Genomic DNA, 21,418 nt, shown 5'->3' with positions numbered 1-21,418 from the left:
CTTCATGTCTGTCCTCCCATTCTTCCTCAAGTCTTTGTTTCTCTTGGCTGAGCTGCCTGGGACCCTCTGAAAATGTTTTCTGGCTAATGCCCCATGTTCTCGGATAGCAGTGGTCACCTCCACATTGCCTTACTACTTCTCCAGCCCTCCTCTACCTCTTGGGTTAGGTCTCTCCTCAGGCCCCTGGTGAGCCAGGGAGAGGAAACAGGGCCTGTGTTACATAGGAAGAAACTGCAGTTCAAAAAGGGGGAGGGGGGCAGCATGCCCAGTGCCACACAGACAGTGGCCAAACTGGGACTGGAAACCAAGGCCCTGCCAAGGCTCTTCTGCTGCCCTCTACCTCTGGTACAGAGTGAACAGAACAGAGAAAAACTACGTCACCGAGTGAATTTCTGACCGGCAGCAGAGCTAGAATGTGGCCTGGATTTCAGACATAAATAGCTACCTCCCTCTAGGCTCCTGGCACCCTGTCATCCCCAGCCCTCAGAAGAAGCATATTCAGTGAGTGCACTTTCTAAGGTGGAAGTATGTGCCACTAGGAGAGGAACCTGGGAAACCCAGGCTGTGAGTAGAGAGACAGGCTACCTGTGAATTCCCTTTTCACTCCCTAAATCCATTGTGAGAAGGAGTGGATACTCTGCCTGTGTTAACTCACAGATCCCATACTATACACATACACACACACATCCGCTCCCTCTGAGGCTAATCATAGTTGAACCTCACCCCAGAGGTTCCCTTCAGATCACTCCTAGGCCCAGTGGTGGAGAGAGAGGGGCTGTAAGCTGCCATATGGATAGCTGTTAAATAAATTAAAAGATTTCTTAGCATAAAAGAAAACTAAAACAAAGGGGCATGTCCCTATAAAGACCTGCACAGCTGAGGGCACCATGGAGCTGTCTGGGTATTTATTGTTCCCTTCCTTCTCATCATGGTCCACACTGATGGTGACCGAATTTGTCCATGTATGTCTGCCCCTACTTGAGGTGTTCTCCTTGAGGACGGAGACCAAGACTTGTTCACAGCTGTAGCTCCAGTGCCCAGCACACACAAGATGCCCTCAGGAAATGTGGGATGGGTGGGAAGGTGGGTGATACGGTAATCAGACCAGTAGAAGCCTGAAAAAAGAGACATTCTGAGCCAGATTTAGAAGGGCAGGGATATGACTTAGGTTTATTAAGGTAGCGAATGGGGGGGAATCATGTGGGGGAGGAGTGAACAGAAACCCACTATGGTGAGAATGGGGTAGAAGATCTTGGTTGGTGTGGTCTGAAACCCTAGGGCCTATTTGAGCAGCTCTCCTCCTTAACCCTTCCCTCTACCTTCCTGCCTCCAAATGGACTCCTGCTTGTTTCCACACAGGGCTTCATCAGGCTGGACATGTCTGAGTTCCAGGAGCGGCATGAGGTGAGTGAGAGTCCTTGGTAAAACGTGGTTTGGTGGATCTGTCAATCAACATGATTCTGCCTTGGGATTTGTCCTTTGGGGGCATATGTGTGCAGCAGGATCACTGATCTGTTTTGTATCGGACTTGCTCTGAAAAACAAGCATAAAGAAGATCTGTCTGCTCTCTCATTACAGCAGGATTCCTGCCACCCCAGGAGAAAGCCTGACTGTCCCTGTTGACACATGCAGTCTTTTTTTTTTTAAGTTTATTTATTTATTTTGAGAGAGAGTGTACAAGAATACATGTGCACACGCACACAGAGGAGAGTTAGAGAGAGGGGGAGAGAGAATCCCAAGCGGGCTCCATGCTGTCAGCATGGATCCCAACGTGGGGCTCAGACTTACAAATTGTGAGATCATGACCTGAGCCGAAAATCAAGAGTCAGACGCTTAACCAACTGAGTCACCCAGGTGCCCCTTGGCACAGGCAATCTTAATGAATAAAGCCATTTTCCTATGTATGCCCATATCGGAAACTAAAAGCATAGAAAGGCTTTTTCAATATGTTTCCTTCCTTCCTCCAGGTAGCCAAGTTTATCGGGTCCCCACCAGGCTACATTGGCCACGAAGAAGGTGGCCAGCTGACCAAGAAGCTGAAACAGTGTCCCAATGCTGTGGTGCTCTTCGATGAAGTCGACAAGGCCCATCCAGATGTGCTTACTATCATGCTGCAGCTGTTTGATGAGGTGAAAGTGACTTTGGGCTGGGATGGAGGAGGGGACCCCAAAAGTATGGGGTGCTGTGAATCAAGAATCAAGGGCCCAGAGGCTTGTCTGATCCCTTCACTTGCCACTTTGCCCCCAATGTGTATTCAGTCACTTAGCAAATGATGCTTTGCCCCCTTTCTGGACCAGGGCCTGGGCTGGGCACTTGAGGACAGACCAGTACTACCCAAGGATTGACATTTTCTGGCTGCCCAGACTGCCTTCTAGAGAGACATGGAGCAGAGGTACCAAGACAGAGAGACATGAATTTTTAGTTCCAGCTCTGCTCCATCTCTAGGCATCAGGGACCTCATGTGACAAAGAAGGAGGCTGTATCCAAGATAAGCTCCAAGAACCTTTCTGGCTTGTGAAGCCCTTTTCTTCCAAGGAGTTCCAGGCTCACCACAAATTAGATAACCTCCTTCCGGTAGGGTAAGCTCTAAATAAGAACTCTGCTTTTCAGTACATTCTGTGTACTAGGCTTGTGCTAACAACGCCACCGCTAATCATCACAATAGCCAGGCAGTGACAGCTGTCTCATTATTTATTTATTTATTTATTATTTTTTCTAATTAAAAAAAATTTTTTTTAACATTTATCATTGAGAAACAGAGACAGAGCATGAGCATGAGAGGGGCAGAGAGAAGGGAAGGCGTAGAATCTGAAGTAGGCTCCAGGCTCTGAGCTGTCAGCACAGAGCCCGACGCAGGGCTTAAACTCATGGACCATGAAATCATGACCTGAGCCGAAGGCAGACGCCCAACTAGCTGAGCCACCCAAGCACCCCAGCTGTCTCATTTTTTACAGAAGAAGAAACTGAAGTTCAGAGAGGTTATAAATGACTTGCCTGAGGCCATGGAGCTATTATACAGAGGATCCAGGTTTGGGCCACAGATACATTTGATTCCAGAGCCCCAGTTCTCCTACTCTGTGCCATTCCTTACCTCAAGCAGGGGAGGGAGAGCTTATCATAGGAGGATTGGATCTCTTCCTTTAGAGGCCGGGCGGAACTGAGCATGAGGCTTCTCCTCTGCTCCCAAGCCGGGGCTATATTAACCAATATATGTCCAGATGGAGTCCAGCCCACTTTTCCACTTAGCCCCTTCCAGCTCTGGGACAGCAAGGAGGGGTTTTGCTTCCCATGTCGCAAGTGTACTTGATGAGGTGTGGGAAGGGACTCCTCATGGACCAAATAGCACACCAGGTGCCAAACCAAGAAGACCCAGATCCAGATATCCCCATAGCTGCCCATCACCTTCCCCACATGGCCCAGTATCCTTGTCCCTGCCCTAGTTTCATTGCTGTCTTCCTAGCCCCCCAGCTCTTCCCTGTCCCCAGACCACCCACTGAGGAATAAAGGCCGGTCCTTCAAAAGTCATATATTAGTTACCCACATCTGTGCTGTAAGACCTCCCACTTTATTCTAGTCTCTTGATGGGATTCAAGTACACAGCTATGGACTAGACCCAGACCTTCTCTCTGGGAGCTCCCTGCCTAGGTAGATAAGTGGAAAGGAGACATGATAATGTTGAAATTTTTGACTTTATGTACCAGGCACTGGTCTAAAACAGTTACTTGTATCAATTCATGTGATCCTCCCAACATCCCTACGAAGATAGTTCTTATTACTGCCTCTGTGTAAGATATGGAAACTGAAGTAAAGTGAGATAAGTAATTTGCCCATGGTCATACAGCTGGGAAGAGAGAATCCAAGGTTGGAACCCAGGCAGTCCAGTTCAGAGCCTACAGCTTCACTAAGAACTACCATGCAGGTAGGACCAGAAGAGAGAGGTAGATCTGCAGTGAAGCATTCACAGGAAGGGAGGGCCCAGCTCAGGGAGCGTGAGCACAACAGTTTCTGACATCCCTGGAGAGGTACCTCTGATGACCACCTTGGCCCAGAAAGAGGGAAGGCAGCTGCTGACTGAAATACAACCAGCACCACCTAGAACTTGTTACCGCCTCCATATGTAAGCCCTGTCCGCCCATTCCCTGCTACTGTCACTCCATTGACTACCTTTTGGGAGTTGATAATAATCCCTTCCTACAGCCCCCACCAGCCTACTGTCATTCCTGAAATTTATATCCTTGATTCCATTGACCAAAGCTGTCATCCAAGATTACTTAGCCAGAGTTATGCTTATAGGCTCCTTGTGGACAGGGACTTTATCTTAGTCCAACCATTCCCAGAGCCCATGAGGTCAGGGGAAATGCTCTGTTAAGTAACTTAATTCAACAGGAATATAGTATACCTTTCAAGGATAAATCAGGAGGTTCTAGGCGAACGAGCGGAGAAGGGCTGGCAGCAGACACCTACTGTGCCGAAGCACGGGGGCGCGAGGCCGTCTGGCCTGTCCAGGGAACTGCAGCTGCTCAGCACTGCTCGGCTACAGAAGGGAAGTGAGAACAGAACAGTGGAGGTGAGTGGGTAAGTTGTCAGGGACCAGTTACAATCCCAGGAGATGAAGTATGGGTTTACTTGTTAGATTGTAAGGAGCTTTTAAAGACTTTAAGCAAGAAAGAAACATGGCCAGGTTCTTACTTTATAAAGATCTGTCTTCTTAGCCTGAGAGAAGGCATTGGTGAGAGAATGGACTGGAAGGCAGACGGGGAGCAGCAAGGAGGCTGTTGAAGCCTCCAGGCTAGAGCTGAGGATGCCTTCTCTAAAGCAGAGCCACAGGCTAGCCAGAACTCCTGGAAGGCTGACTATGCAGGGCTCAGTGATTTGATTGAATTTGAGGGGAGACAGAGGGGCCAGGGGTGGCCAGCTGCAGGGTTTCTGGCCTGGGTGACAAGATGGCCGCTACTGCCATTGACTGAGGCAGGGAACACAGGAGGATGAGCAGCAGATTGGCGAGGAAGGTGAGTTGCTGAGGTTTGAAATCACTGAAAATGAGATGCCTGAGGGACGACGACCAGATGGAGGTGTCCGAGAGGCCAGTCATCAGTTGGAGAGATCTAGAGCATAGTACAATTCTGGACCGGAAGCAGAGATTCAGGAACGCATCAGCACGGACAGGGTAATGGAAGCCATAGGAAGGGATGAGATCTCTCAACTAGGGGGTATGTAGTGTGCAGAGAAGAAAAGGCTAACCCAGAGCCTTGTGACCTATCAGGAAAGTCAGAGGGAATGTGGTTCAGGTGGGGCAGAGAGGACACAGGATGCACAGTGTCTGCCTTGGTGTTCATGAATGAGTGGGGCAGACTGGCAGCAAAAAGCATTTTAGCCCACTGTGGTGCATGCTGAGCTAGTATAAGTTACAATTGTCGGGAGTTGTGGGGGCATATGATCCAGTCTGAGGGCATGAAGGAAGCACCCTCGTTCCCACCTAGCCCAGTTCTCACAAGCCTGGATCCAGAGAAGCAGGAGCCCTAATGTTCTCACCAAAACACCAAGCAGGACTATGACCCCAGAGCCTGTAGCACAGGGAAGAAGTCCCAAGAAGAGACTGGCTCCTGAGGAGCCCAACCTGCTCTTCCCTTCAAGGATGGAAGCAGTGGGAAAGCAACCCCTATAACCCAGGGTAGCATTCACACCCACCCAGTCACTGCTGGGAGGTGTGCCAGTGACAACTCCCTCTTTGGGACACATCCTATTGCCAAAGACTCTGAGGAAGAGAAGACATGAACACTGAAAGTCATCCTTTGGGTCAGTCTTACCCTGCACCTGTTCCCGTCACCCCTCTAGGACCCATCCACAGGCCCAGTTAGAAGCAGCGCTTTGATCCTGGAATGAAATTGCTGTTGGTTGTTGCTCTAGCCAGTATAGCAGCATGTGTACTCAGTCCTTGGGGTTGAGTTCTGTGAACAGTGTCCTATGCGCACATTTGGACACATCTCACACACACACACACGCACACACACACGCACAGAACAGGTCTTCAAAACTACAATTGCCCCCGGGTACCTGGGTGGCTCAGTTGGCTGAGCATCTGACTTCGGCTCAGGTTATGATCTCATGGTTCGTGAATTCAAGCCCCGCATCAGGCTCTGCGCTGACAGCTCAGAACCTGGAGCCCGCTTCAGATTCTATGTCTCCTTCTTTCTCTCTGCCCCTCCCCTGCTTGCACTCTGTCTCTTTCTCTGTCTCTCTCAAAAGTAAGTAAATGTTAAAAAAGGAAAAAAAGAATTGCCCCCAGGTAGATTCTGTTGATCTATAACTCATAGATAGGGAAGCTAATGGCAAAAGCTAAAGATTATCTGCTTCCACCCTTGCTTTCCCTTCTTCCCACCCAAGGCAGGGACAAGAAAGTGATTAGGACTTGAGCTGCACATCTATTCTAAATAGACCCCCTTGGAACTAACACTTTCTGAGAGGCCTGTGTCAAAGACCCATATAAAGCAAGGCTAACAAGCACCAGATACCATGCCCAGCATGGAGTAGGTGCTAGGTTAATGCACATTTCTTCCCCTTTAGCCCCTGAGGGCCAGGGCTAGTCTGCCGTTGCTTTGGCTTTAGAAGCAAGGGCTGACCCTGAGTCAGGTCCATACCACCAGGGAATGGGAATTGTTAAAGGAGGACTAGTTACCATCCGAGCCTGGGGCAGGCAGGAGCTGACAGGTTGAGGTCAGTGACCTGTCCCCAGAGCCATGGTCTCTGGCCTGGCATGAGCTTGTGCTTTGTGGGAAGAGTGTGGGAGCACATGGAAAGCACTAAACAGGAGACCTGCAGTGGATGTAGAAGTGCCCCATCGGTGTCCACTGTTGTTATTCCCATCAATTCTGCTCAGCGAGGCCCTGACCATTGCTTTTGTCATAAATGACTATAAAGTGCTGTTGTTGTACAGTCATAGCCTTGATGTTTGCTGAGTAGGTGGAGCTTCTTGCCCTTGAACTGAGTGGCCCCAGACAACTATACTTTCTTCGTTGTTCTGTCCCTTCTACTGTAGCTCCTTGTATCTTTTCTCGGTGCATCTGTCTCCTGTATAGATGGTTTCATCTGTGTCACTTCAGAAAGAGCTAAAGATTCCAAGGAAACTTCCCACATTGGCTAAAGAGGAGCCTTGTTTTCTCTTCCTCTCTGTCAGGCAAAAGGATGGCTTTAAAGATGGAGAGATTTGGGGACACCTGGGTGGCTCAGTCAGTTAAGCATCTGACTTTGGCTCAGGTCGTGATCTCACTGTTTGCGAGTTTGAGCCCCGCATCAGGCTCTGTGCTGATAGCTCAGAGCCTGAAGACTGCTTTGGTTTCTGTGTCTCCCTCTCTCTCTGCCCCTCCCCGCTTGCATTGTCTGTCTGTCTGTCTGTCTCTCTCTCTCTTTCTCAAAAACCAATAAACATTAAAAAATTAAAAAAATAAATAAAGATGCAGAGTTTATACTGGTTTCAGTTCATGTCATTCATTTTGATACAGCAAATGTATATTGTCTGCTGTCATAATAACAGTTCAGGACATTTGCATAGTTTGGTTAACTAAGGGTTTTTAACCAACATGACCATATTAGTCTTCACAGTGGCCCTATAAAATACCCTCCTCTGAACTCCTACAGTGACCTTATACCACTTAACTCACTGAATTGTCATTGCTGGTTTCTTGAGTGGCATTTCTTCTCTTAAGGAGGAGAATGTCAAAGGTGCGGTGAGCCTCGAGCCTGGCCCGGACTGGGCCGCCAAGGAAGTGTGTTGGATAAATGCATGTTTAATCAGGCTGACTTCCAGGGTGCCAGAGAGGAATCAAGGGCCCTTATTGATGACAAACAGAGGTGCAATATTGCCTGAAGTCACTCTCAACAGGTGGAGTGGTTGCAGCCCAGGGCAGTGAGCACTGCAGCCTAGGTGTGAGAATAGTGCTCAGAGAACTGGGAGGAGGGAGCAGCTGAGGGTTCTAGAGAGAACTTCTGGAAGAGGTAGTCAGGCTTAACCCTCCATGAACATGGAGTCACTGTTCTTTCCCAGGGCCGGCTGACGGATGGAAAAGGGAAGACAATCGACTGCAAGGATGCCATCTTCATCATGACGTCCAATGTGGCCAGTGATGAGATCGCACAGCATGCCCTGCAGCTGCGGCAGGAGGCTTTGGAGATGAGCCATAACCGTCTTGCTGAAAACCTTGGTATGGCACACAGCCTGAGCTGTCTGGGCAGTTGAGCAGGTGCCCAGACCACCAGCACATCTCTTCCCCAGGAGGTGGAGGATGACATCAAACAGGAGGCCACATCTGTCATCTTTCTATTTGGAAGTGAACCCTCAAACCCCTCTTCCAAGTCAGAACTCAAGTCTTGTCCTGACTCTTCTCCCCCTCTGTTCCTCCCTCATACAACTCCTACCCTAAGGAATCCTGAGCTTTGGATTTGTAGCACATAGAGATGGAAGGGCCTCAGGAAGTGCCCGGTTCTAACCCTCTCAATATTCAGGTGGAGAGCAGGCCAAGGCGTAGAGAGCCTGAGACCCTGACCAGGATCACAGACCATCAGGGGCAGGACCAGATCTCTTTTCATAAATGGGGCCACGAGGCAGACACAGTTCCCAAAGCTCCCTAGGTATGGGGAGTAGGCAATTTATGATTCTTTTTCCACAGGGGATGTCCAGATTAATGACAAGATTACCATCTCAAAGAACTTCAAGGAGAATGTGATTCGCCCCATCCTGAAAGTAAGAGGTCTTTGTCCTTCCTATTGGAGTCTTGGGTGGGAAGATCCCCCTTAGCCATCTCTCTGTCTTCCCCTTTGGGGTCTAGTAATTCCCTTTACCCCTTCTGGGTCACAAAGCTCACCCCACCCCTAACCTGGCCCTACAGGCTCACTTCCGGAGGGATGAGTTTCTGGGACGAATCAATGAGATTGTCTATTTCCTCCCCTTCTGCCACTCGGAGCTCATCCAACTTGTCAACAAGGAACTGAACTTCTGGGCCAAGAGAGTAAGAATAGGAACTGCCTATGGGTGGGGATGGGTCATCTGCCTGTTGGAAATTGGGGAACACTGGGTTGGGAGCACCCCCTTCCTAGAGGCTTGGAGAACAGTGGTGTGGGTCAGTGGCCTCAGGGGCACACAGTCATTCACAGGCCCAGGCCTCAGGCCAGAGTGGTGAGAGATGGAAAGCACTGGGCCACATGCAGGCACACTCCTATCTGACCTGTCTCAGGCCAAGCAAAGGCACAATATCACGCTGCTCTGGGACCGCGAGGTGGCAGACGTGTTGGTCGACGGCTACAACGTGCACTATGGCGCCCGCTCCATCAAGCATGAGGTGAGCACAGGATCCTTAGAGAAGTAAGGCACCTCTACACTTCCCACCCCAGGGCCCCAGACCCAGCCCCTGGGCTCCCAACCTGGAATAGTTCATACCCAGAGCAGATGCCCCTTCACAACCAAAACCAGAAGATGATCAAGTAAAACCCCTGTCCTGAAGGATAACCGAGTATGAATCCCTGCTAGGAGTGAGGAACTGAGCTGGGAACCTCAGAAACTGACACCCCTGAGTCTTTAGCATAGTCCTTTAAACTGTGTGTTTTTAGCCCCACTCTGCAGAGGGAAACTGAAGCTCAGAGGTTTCTGACTTGCCCTAGCAGTAAGTGATGGAGCCTGGGCTCCAGGCTCAGGCCACATGCTAGCCCAGGCCACAGCGGTGACGACCACTTCACCTGTCACTTGCAGGTAGAACGCCGTGTGGTGAACCAGCTGGCAGCCGCCTATGAACAGGATCTGCTGCCAGGGGGCTGTACTCTGCGTATCACTGTGGAGGACTCAGACAAGCAGCTGCTCAAGAGCCCTGAACTGCCCTCACCTCAGGCTGAGAAGCGTCCACCCAAGCTGCGGCTGGAGATCATCGACAAGGACAGCAAGACCCACAAACTGGACATCCGGGCACCGCTACACCCTGAGAAGATGTGCCACAGCCTCTAGCTTCTACCTACCTACCTATACATGCCCTCAACATCCAATAAAGACCCCTCGGCTGTGGCATGGCAACCGCCCTATCTTCCCCTCATGCCCTTTACCTCGTCTCCACCCAGCCTAAGGCCTGTTTACCTCCACAGCCACAGGAAGACCCCTCCTTAGCCTCAAAATCAAAAATAGGGGTTTTGCCCTCCCCTGGACCATTTGTTATGGGCCCAAAATTTGCTAACAGGTCCCCAGGAGAGGGGCTGTCTTCCCACCCTCTTCAGAGCAGGGAGGAGAAGGAAGTCCCTTTTCTCTATCCTTCAGCATGATCCCCATGGCCTGTATACTCTCTGGAACTTTATCACGGTCCGAGGAAGCTCAGAAGTTTGACAGCTAAGAACAGATCTGGCTCAGGAAAGACAGGGACCAGGCTGCGACCTGTCTGCCACCCTTTGCTGGCCCTCATGCAACTGAGTCCCTATAATGTCTGCACAGATTGTGGAGAAAGAATGCAGAGGCCCAGGCACTGAGGTTGTACAGTGTAGGCTGAGGCTACCTCTTTCCCATGCCCTAAAATTCCAAGGCGAAGGGACCCATAGAATCCCCCACTCCACTGCCATGTGGTAGCTACTCCCCCTCACCACACATTCTGGTGTCAGGCCAGACCATGTTTCTCCAGCTTTGGAACAAAGCCAGAATAAGGCACCTCTAGGAGGAAGGCTGGCTGGGTCACTACCCTGCTCTGCTCTGGAACTGGACAACAGTACCAAATGACCAAGCAAGCTCAGCTCTATGGGACCTCCTTCAGGAATCTAACACAGACATTGGGGAGCTGGAGGGAGAGAAAGAATGAAGTCAGTCCTGTGCCCAAGTGGCCATGACGTCTGTAGCAGCTCTGTCTATCCTGCTGTCCCAACTAAGTCTGGAATGAATAGCTTCCCCATGCAGTCTCCTTCTTTGTCACTAAGAGGGGCTGCACACCATCCCCCAAGGGCATTCCACAAACCAGCCACGTTTCAACCCCAGCTTAGCAGGGCACAGCAAGGCCTGGTGCATCCTTGGGCTCCATCGACAGTAGCCACCATTGATGACCACTCCATCACCCTGCAGGGCCATTTTAGAACTCTCCTTTTGTGTTAGCTGATGATCTCTTTCAGGAAGCAGAAAATGGGGGCAGGTGATGGAGGAATGCCATGACAGTATGGTGGATATGAAGCAGACAGAAGCTAAAACATGGGCTCCAGCAGATGCTCCAGTAATCACTGTCCAGCCCCTCAAGGAGCTGCCTGCTGTTCCCTACCTCAGTGACTGCTGTTCTTTTTATTATTACTACTACTGCTACTACTACTACTACAGCTTCTTATTTTGAAATAAGTTTAGGCTTATGTTGCAAAAATGGTAGAGTTCCCATATACCCTTCGCCTCACTTCTCGTAATAGTAACATCTTAAAAACTGTAGTATAGTTATTAAAAGCAGGAAATTAACATTGATGCAGTACTAACTACTCTGTAGACATTCAGATTTTGCGAGGTTTCCCGCTGATGCCCTTTTTCTGACCCAAAGTCCAATCCAGGATCCCGTGTTACATTTTGTGGGGGTTTTTGTCTTGTTTTGTTTTTCTGTTTTTAATTGTTTTAATGTTTGTTTATTTTTGAGAGAGAGAGAGAGAGAGACCGAGCACAAGCGGGGGAGGGGCAGAGAGAGAGGGAGACACAGAATCCGAAGCAGGCTCCAGGCTCTGAGCTGCCAGCACAGAGCCCGACGCAGGGCTCAAACCCAGGAACAGTGAGATCATGACCTGAGCCGAAGTTGGATGCTTGACCAACTGAGCCACCCAGGTGCCCCTGTTTGTTTTGTTTTCAAAGTTGGTCTATTTTGAGAGCGAGAGTGCTGCGTGCACAAACGCGCATATGGGGGAGGGGGAGAGCGACAACCCAAGCAGGCTCCGCACTGTCAGCGTAGAGCCAATGCAGAGCTCAGCTTCACGAACTGTGAGATATGACCTGAGCTGAAATCAAAAGTCAGATGCTTAACCAACTGAGCCACCCAGGTGCCCCCCCCTTTTTTGTCCATGTTACATTTTGTTGTCCTGTTTCCTTCATCTCCTTCACCCTGTGACAATGCTTCCATTTTTCTTTGCTTTTCATGACCTTGACACTTTTGAAATGTCCAGGCCAGTTGTTTTGTAGAATGTTCCTCAATTTGGATTTGTCTTCTGTTTTCATGTGATTAGATTGAGGGTTTGCATTTTTGACAAAACTACTCCAGAACTGATGATGTGCCCCTCTAGTGCCTCATTGCAGGTGGTGATGTTACTTTTGATCACATGGCTGAGGTGGTGTGTACCAGGTTTCTCCACTGTAAAATTACTAATTTCCCCTTTGGAATTAGTAAGAATCTTGTGGGGAGATACTTTGAAGCTGTGTCAATGTCTTATTTATTCTTAGACTTTTTGCCCACTAATTTTAGCATCCAAAAACCAAGTGGCTTTTGTTTACAAGTATTAATGCTGTGTTGACCTAATGATGACTTTCTGTTTACTTATTTTATATGTATTAGTTGGTATTCTACTGTGGGGAAGAGCTATCTCTTTTCCCCCATATATTTATCCAGTAATTTATATCAGTATAAACTAATGGATATTTGTTTTATTCTATGGGTTATAATCTAATACTAAAATAGTTCATTTGTTGCTCATACTGGCCCAGATTTGGCCATCAGGAACTCTCTCAAGTTGGCTTCTGTGTTGTTTCAGCATTGTCCTCATCATTTTTTTTTTAAGTACTTCCTTACTCTCTAGCACCACAGGATGTTCCAAGCTCACTCATATTTTTCTTGTTCTAGCCCTGGCATCAGTTATTTCCCCAGGTAGCTCCTGGTTCCTTTCACTCGAGAATGGGCATCAGATGTATTCATTGCTACTGGGGTGTCATTATTTCTAGGCCCTTTCAGCATACAGAGCTAAAGAAATATGTGTATTTATGTTAACACACATCACGCACATCTGAATTTATTGTGTCTATATGTATATTATTAAAAATCATGAGTTCAGGTGATACCTAGAGTTCCAATCCAATACCATAGGATTTGTGACACTATTATACTTTACTTTTCTTTTTCTCTTCTTCTGCTATCTCTGTTTCTTCTCCTTTCACTCTGTTTGGTGTTCAGACTTCCCTTAGGGGCTCTAATTCAGTCAGTGACCATCCTATGTGGAACATTCCTATTGGATTAAGTTCGTATGCCTGGCTGTCAGTCTTTGGTTCAATCCGCTGTGACTAGGAGCAATAGGCATATAACTCAAGACCAGACAACTTTCATATTAGAAAACCCAATGGCCATCTTCCTGAGAGGAAAGTAGGAGACAGAGTAGATCCTCAGATTTTGAGGAACTTAAGTATTACCACTTCTACAGATTCTTAGGTAGACCTCCTAAGTGATGTTGGGTCCCTATCATCACTTCCAGAGCATCCTAGGCAATACTTAGTTCACTTGTATTACTTGTTCTGTGTCTGTATTTGTCACTAGAATATAAACACCCAGAGGGCAGATACTTGTTTAGTTCACTGCCCTATTCACAAGACCTGACACAGTGCCAGCATATGACAGATGCTCCAGGTATTTGGATGGGTGGGTGGGCCTTGCAGCAAGCACAGATCTTCACAGTGGGTCCCAGGACAGAACAGTATCATTTATTCAACAAGCGCACACTTATTTGTCATGATTTTGTGCCCAGCCAGAAGGACCTGCCAGGATTGGACCCTCAGTAAATGGGGTAAAGTAAGACCCTGATCCCATACTGAGTATCCTGGAATGCGTGAGACTGGGCTCGAAAGTTAAAATGTAACACTTATTATTCAGAAAGAAAAACTCAAAGATGTGTAGTGATTGTTTTAGAGATTTAGGAAAGAAACACATTTAAACCATACAAAAATAGAAAATGGACCAATAAAGATAAAACCTGAAGTTAAAAAGTAGGAAAACTGGGACACCTGGGTGGCTCGATTGGTTAAGCGTCCTACTCTTGGTTTCAGCTCAGGTCATGATCTCATGGTTTGTGGAATGAGCACCATGTCACGCTCTACACTGACATCGAGGAACCTGCTTGGGATTCTTCCTCTCTCTCTTTCTCTCTCTCTCTCTCTCTCAAAATGAATAAACTTTTTTAAAAAGTAGGAAACCAAAAAAAAAAAAAAAGGACAAGTAGAAAAATGACTCTGAAAACACCAATAAAATAGATAAAACCTCAGCTTGATAAATAGAAAACCAGCAAAAAAAAAAAAAAAACAAAACAAAAAACCTGCAGAATTAGGAATGAGAAACCATGTAAATATGGAAACTTTTTAAATTTTAGGAGAATTCTATGGCAACAAATTTGGAAACAATAGATAATTTCCTAGCAAACACTGACGCAAAACATACTTTGAATAGACCAATTAATTACCAAAGAAAAAATTGGAAAGGTTATTAAACATTTATCCTTTTAAAAAATCATGTTCTTTTAAACTTTTTTGTTTTGTTTTGTTTTTAGAGAGAGAGCACACATGAGTGCTAGAGGGAGAGAGAGAAACTCTTAAGCAAGCTCCACGCCCAGCACAGAACCCAACACAGGCTCGATCTCAAGACCTGAGCTGAGATCAAGAGTTGGACAGTTAACCGACTGAGCCACACAGGCGCCCCTACTTAAACTTCTTTTATTGAAATATATGTGGAAAAATGCACAAATCACAAGTATACAGTTCATTGAATTGTCACAAGGTGAACACCACTTGAAGCTGTCATCCAGCCCAACAAATAGATGAGTTACAATTTTTAATTATAAGTTGCTTCAGACTGTGGGATAAGATGGAAAGATGCTTGGTTGATTTTTAAAGGCCAGCATAAGATTAATACTCCAACCTGATAGTGCCTAAAAGAATGTCCTAGCCTAATCTCACCTATGCCTATAGATTAAAAATTCCAAATAAAACAAAGTTGAATTGTATGCTATGATCATATTAGGTTTATTTCAGTGGTACAAACCTCAGTATTAGAAATTTATTAATATAAGTCACTACATCAAGAACAAAGAGGGGCACCTGGCTGGCTCAGTTGGTAGAGCATGCGACTCTTGATCTCAGATTCAAGCCCTGTGTTGGGTGTAGAGCTTACTTAAAAAAAACAAAAACAAAAAACTGGATTATTTAAATGTCAGATCAATATCAATTTTCTTATTTTGATAATACATGATTAAGAGAATGTCCTTGTTTTTATAAAATATACATTGAAGTATTTAGAGGTTAAAGGTAAAAATTTGCAAATGTATCTGGAAACTTTATACATATATATATATAACTATACATACATACACACATACATACATACAGATGCATGGACTCATATATGTATACACACGTACACATAGACACCCACAATGATAAAACAAAAGAGTAAAGTATTAACAGGTGGGAAATCTGAGTAAGGATATATAGGAATTCTTTATATTGTTTTTGGAACTTCTCTCTAACTCTAAAATTATTTCAAATAAAGTTTGCTAAATTAAAGGAGATAAAATATTTTATCAGTATATGCTGAAAAAGCATTGAATAAAATTTTTCAGTTTTAATGATTTATGATATAAAAATAAAGCTCTAAGGGTGCCTGGCTATCTCAGCCAGTAGAGCATGTAACTTGATCTTGGGGTCCTGATTTTGAGCCCCATATTGGACATAGAGATTCCTTAAAAAATTTTTTTTTAATGTAAAATAAAGCTCTAAGTAAAAGGAAAAGATAATTCATCAAAAAACAATCGCAAACATTTCTAATAGTGAATACTAAAGCTGTTTTTATTGAAGTCTGAAATAAGACAGGATTCAACATTGCTTTGAAAATTCAACTGAAAACAATTAGGCAAGAAAACTAAATAATTGATGAAAATACTGGAAAATAATAACTTATCTTGTTTTGGTGAAATACGATTGTGTATTTAGGAAATCCAAGAGACTATACTAAAACCTAGTAGCATAATAAGGAAATTTGGTAAGTGTATGAATAAAAGGTAAATGTATAAAAATCAATAGCTTTTTTTCTATTCTAGCAGTAGTCAACTAGAAAACAGTAACAAAGGAAAGGTATTTCATTCAGTTGCAACAAATACATATATATATTTGTTCATATATACAAAAAAAATACCTGTGAAAGGGGAATTGGGTAGAGAGAGGGGGATAGCAATGGAAGTGGAAAATTCACGATATTCATTTTTATACTTTTAATTTTGAACCATATTAATGTGTTACCTATTCAAAATTATAAAATATTTAAGAATAAACTTAAGAAAATCCTACTGAAGGGCATAAAATGAGAAGATATACCAAGTTCTTGAAAAGTATGACTCAATATATAATTCAGTGTAAACCTAACTAGACTCAACAGCATTTTTAATTTAAAGTTAACTAAGGGTGCCTGAGTGGCTCAGTCAGTTGAGTGTCCAACTTCAGCTCAGGTCATGATGTTGCAGCTTGTTAGTTCTAGCCCCTCATTGGGCTCTGTGCGGACAGCTCGGAGCCTGGACGCTGCTTCGGGTTCTGTGTCTCCCTCTCTGTCTGCCCCTCCCCTGTTCATGCGCGTGTGCTCTCTCGCTCTCGCTCTCTCTCTCTCTCTTTCACTCTCTCTCAAAAATAAACATTAAAAAATTTTTTTAAGTTAACTAAACTCATGTTACACTGCAGTGTCTAGATGTGAAGGCACCTGGAGATACTGTTTTCTGGATCTAGCTCTTAGAACATACAAGCTACTGGCAGTAACTACTTAATAGTGTGCAAACTAGAGAATGAGTCCATTTAACTCCCACCAACACACACCCTAGGTACAATGAGAGAGAAAGGAAAGAAAAGAGTCATCTGTGACTAGAATGTGGAGACTGTATCTGGATGTGGAAGAGGAGAAAGCGGTGGAAAATGAAGCTAGAGAAGCAAGTTTCCTAATTTCATAGTGCCTGGAATGCCATCTAAGGTAATGAAATTACCATATTTATGTTTTCAAAAGACCCTTTGGGCTGACTTCGGACCAGTTTGCAACAGATGGAGTAGTTACAGGCAAAATCCCTTCCCACCCTCAAACATGGAAATAATATGTAACAACAAAAAGTTTAACACATAACTGGGCTTGAAACTAAAAATGGGAGATCCCAAGGTGCCAGAAATGAATGGGAACCCAAAAGTCAAAGGATTTGTGAGAGTGGAAGTCAAGGAGTTACTGTTCTTTAAGGATATTCCCATAATCAGCTTTTCACAAAGGAACCCATGGGAAAACAAGTCCTATTAAAAATGAGCTTACAGGGAGAAATTGAAAAAGTTACAAAAGAAGAAGAAAGAGAAGAAACAACAAACCAAGGAAAGAACAAATGGGAGAGATTACACTCCAAGAATTGTTTTTAAAAGAGTCTGAAGGGTGCCTCACTGGCTTAGTTGGTGGAACCTGCAACTCTTGATCTCAGGGTTGTGCGTTTGGCCACCACTCACATGTAGAGATTACTCAAAATTGTTAAAAGAATCTGAATTTATATATGTTTAAAATGTTCAGAGAGATAAAGGGAAGACTGGAAACCATAATGCAAGAAAGGACAGTATAAAAAATAGGTGAATCTGAAAAGAACACTCCAGAACTTTCCTCAGATTTATGTCCATGTTTTTTACATCTAAGCAATTTTCTATTTTGTTGTGGTCCTAATTGATACTATGTATTAGGTATTAGATACTAGGACCACTCGGATTTTTAAAGAACAAAGATTTGGATCACCTACTAGGCAAAGAACACTAATGATCTAAGGAGATGACATAGGGCAAGGAGAATATGGAATGAGTAGAAGAGGAGGGAAGTCACTGGAGTGCCACCCCACCCACCCCCACCTCTGGGCCATGACCAGTTGCAGAAATAAGGAATGTAGCCTCGACCACAGTCCTGGAACTATTTGCTCACCATCGCCTAAGAGTCAAGTCTAATCCCACCATGCCTCACAGGTTTGTCACAGTAATCCCAAGCGTCTGAACCTCATGGGTCATCTACCACCACATCACACATACTGCTCCCCTTCCCAGCCCTTTGCCTGTGCCTTCCAGCACTTGCCTTCTATAATCAAATTCTTTTTTTTATTAAAAAAATTTTTAACGTTTATTTTTGAGACAGAGAGAGAGCATGAATGGGGGAGGGTGAGAGAGAGGGAGACACAGAATCCGAAACAGGTTCCAGGCTCTGAGCGGTCAGCACAGAGCCCGACGTGGGGCTCAAACCCACGGACCGCGAGATCATAACCTGAGCTGAAGTTGGATGCTTAACCGACTGAGCCACCCAGGTGCCCCTATAATCAAATTCTATGTAAGCACCTTCTTGTTGGAATGTTTCCATCACTCTTCAACTTAATTGTCCCCTAAAGGGACTGCTTACTTTGGCTGTCCCATAAACTGTTGCTTCCCCTGTAGCCTTCCTAAGTGGAGGCTGCTTTTATTGTCATACCCAGGAAGTGAGCCCCCCACTGCTGCTTTGTGATTATTTCTCATCCTTTCTTCCAGCTTTTAAAATTAAGCAGTCTGACTACTATCCCAACCCTTCTGTCATTGTTCTTTCTACTGAACTCTCAATGTCCCTCATACAGGGAAGGTTTTAGCTCCTGTAGTATCACTTTCTTTTTCCCACACATGCCATTCTTGGTGGCTTTAACTTACCATGAATGACGGTTCCAACTCTCTGCTTTACTTATATTTAATGATCTTTTTCTGCCCCTGCCCACTTCACTCACCTATGTCACTGTCATATCCTACATCTTATCAACAGTAACTACACTTCAAGAACTTTTACAACTCAACAATAAAAAGATGAATAACCTAATTGTAAAATGGGAAAAAGGTCTGAAGAGATATTTCTCCAAAAATGTACAAATGGGCAATAAGCAAAACATCATTAGCCATCAGAGAAATGCAAATCAAGACTGCAATGAGATACCACTATACACCCACTATAATGGCTATAATAAAAAATATAGACAATAACAAGTGATGAAGTGGAGATTTGGGAATGTAAAATGATGCAATCACTTTGGAAGAGTCCAGCAATCCCTGGGAAGATTAAACAACTTTCAGGGATCCCTGGGTGGCTCAGTCGGTTAAGTGACTTAGTTTCAGCTTAAGCCATGAACTCATGGTTCATGAGTTCAAGCCCCATGCCGGGCTTTGCACTGGCAGTGCAGAGCATGCTTGGGATTCTCTCTCCTCTCTCTGCCCCTTCCCCACTCGTGTGCATGCACTCTCTCTCTCAACATTAAAAAAAAAAAAAAGTTTCTATAGGTCCCAGCAATTACAATCCCAAGTATATACCTGTGTCATAAAACACACACAGAAACTTGTTACATGAATGTTAAAAGCAAAAAAGTGGAAACCATCCAAATGTCCATCAAACATGAATAGATAAAATATGATGTATCCATACAATGGAATACTAAGCCATAAAAAGAATGAAATACTGATGTATGCAACAACATGAAGATGAGCCTTGAAAACATATTAAATGTAATGGGATCCAGTTACAAAAGATTACGTATTCTGATTCCATTTATATGAAAATGTCCAGATAGGCAAATCCATAGAGACAAAGTAGATTAGTGGTTGCCAAGAGGAGAGAGAAATGGGAATGATAATAGGTTTCTTTTTGGAGTGAGGAAAATTTTCTGTACATAGTGGTGATGGTTGAACAACTTTGTGCAAACCAGTGAGTTAATTGTACACTTTAAAGGGTGACTTTTATGACGTGAATTATCTTAGGTTTTTTGTATCAAGAAAATTATACCTCAATTTAAAGAAAAAATCATTTAGAAAATAAGCTTTTTAAAAAATGCATCAAAGCTAAATGTCAAGAGAATGAGAATACAAATCATAGACTGGGAGAAAATATTTGCAAACTACATAATCTGATTAAAGACTGGTACCCACAATGTACAAAGAACTCTTAAGATGCAACAAAAAAAAATGAACAACCAGATTACAAAATGGGCAAAAGATCTGAGCAGACACCTCTCCAAAAAAAGACATACAGAGAGCAAATAAGCACGTGAAAAGATGCTCAATATCCTACATCACTAATGAATTACAAATTAAAACAATGAAATACCACTACACACACATTAGAAAAGAATCTGAAGCACCAGTGCTGGTGAGGATGTGAAGCAACAGGGACTCTCATTCATTGCCGGTGGGAATGCAAAACAGCCACTTTGAAACACAGTTTGACTATTTTAGTTCTTACAAAACTAAAAATACTTTACCATAGGATCCTGCAGGTCGTGCTGCTTGGTATTTACCCAAATGTGTTGAAAAATCCACACAAAAGCTACACACAAAATTTATAGTAGCTTTATTCCTAATTGCCAAAACTTGGAAATAACCAAGATATTCCTTAATAGGCAAGTGGATAAGCAAACTGTGGTACATCTATTCAGTGCTAAAAAGAAATGAGCTATCAAGCCTCAAAAAGACATGGAGAAACCACGAATTCATATTACTAGTGAAAGAAGCCAATGTGAAAAGACTACATACTGTATGATCCCAACTATATGACATGCTGGAAAAGACCAAGCCATAGCGACAGTAAAAAACATCAGCAGTTGCTGGAAGCTTGAGTGGGGCAGAGAGGAAGTGGACCATAGGGGATTTTTAAGGCAATGAAGCTCTTCTGTATATTAGATATTGTTGAGTGCATGCCATACATTTGTCAAAACGCATGGAATGGACCCTACTGTAAACTATGGACTCTGGTTTATAATGACATGTCATCAGTTGTAACAAATGTACCACTCCAATGGTGATGTCGATAGTGGGGAAGCTTTCTAGGGATGGGGGAGTATATGGGAACTCTATACTTTCCACTCAGTTTTGCTGTGAACCTAAAGCTGCTCTAAGAAATAAAGTCTATTAATTTTAAAAAGTTAAATGAACTTCATTTTAATACAGCTTATCAAAGAAGTCAAGGTTCATATCCCAGCATGTTAAAATGACAAAACTGTTTTAGAGTCTAACTCTGCTTAATTTCTGTGGTTTATCTGGACATACTCAGACACAGTATAAATGCTTACCAGGTGCTTTCTGGAAGAGCAAATCACTCAAGCTTTCTGTGGCCTAATGTCACAACTTGGGTTTTTATCTTTGATAGTTTCTTCCCATTACAGTATCTCTTCAGTCAGCTGGCTTATTCTAACAAATATATAAAACAATTATAATTTCCTGGTCACTAAAGCATACCAGCTTAAAATCCTCACAGTGTGGCAGTTAGTATCCCTAGAGCAATCTAAGAGTGAAGCAGAAGCAACCTTATCTAGTATGATCTAGGTCTCAGAAGTAGCACACCATTATTCCCACCATATTCTCTTTATTAGAAGTAAGTCTCCTATGGAGAACAATAGGGAGGTTCCTCAAAAAATTAAAATT

At 44.4% G+C, this 21,418-nt stretch overlaps 1 protein-coding gene across 2 annotated transcripts in view; it reads left to right on the top strand.

Moving 5' to 3' along the window:
• Positions 1-10,054, top strand: part of CLPB (ClpB family mitochondrial disaggregase) — a 143,099-nt gene extending 133,045 nt beyond the window's left edge. For both annotated transcript variants that reach the window (XM_086678222.1, XM_086678223.1), the window contains 7 exons: positions 1,360-1,408; positions 1,972-2,129; positions 8,042-8,198; positions 8,664-8,737; positions 8,883-9,002; positions 9,228-9,332; positions 9,740-10,054. In XM_086678222.1, coding sequence (XP_086534348.1) covers positions 1,360-1,408; positions 1,972-2,129; positions 8,042-8,198; positions 8,664-8,737; positions 8,883-9,002; positions 9,228-9,332; positions 9,740-9,988 — 912 coding nt within the window. In that variant the 3' untranslated portion in view covers positions 9,989-10,054. The remainder of the gene's footprint in view (positions 1-1,359; positions 1,409-1,971; positions 2,130-8,041; positions 8,199-8,663; positions 8,738-8,882; positions 9,003-9,227; positions 9,333-9,739) is intronic.
• The last annotated feature ends 11,364 nt before the right edge of the window (positions 10,055-21,418 follow it).

This window comes from Puma concolor, chromosome D1 (assembly GCF_028749965.1).
Source record: "Puma concolor isolate L17-30 chromosome D1, mPumCon1.1.hap2, whole genome shotgun sequence".
NCBI lineage: Eukaryota > Metazoa > Chordata > Mammalia > Carnivora > Felidae > Puma > Puma concolor.
The sequence above is the reverse complement of the archived record's forward strand: the minus strand, read 5'-3'. Positions and strand labels throughout refer to the sequence as shown.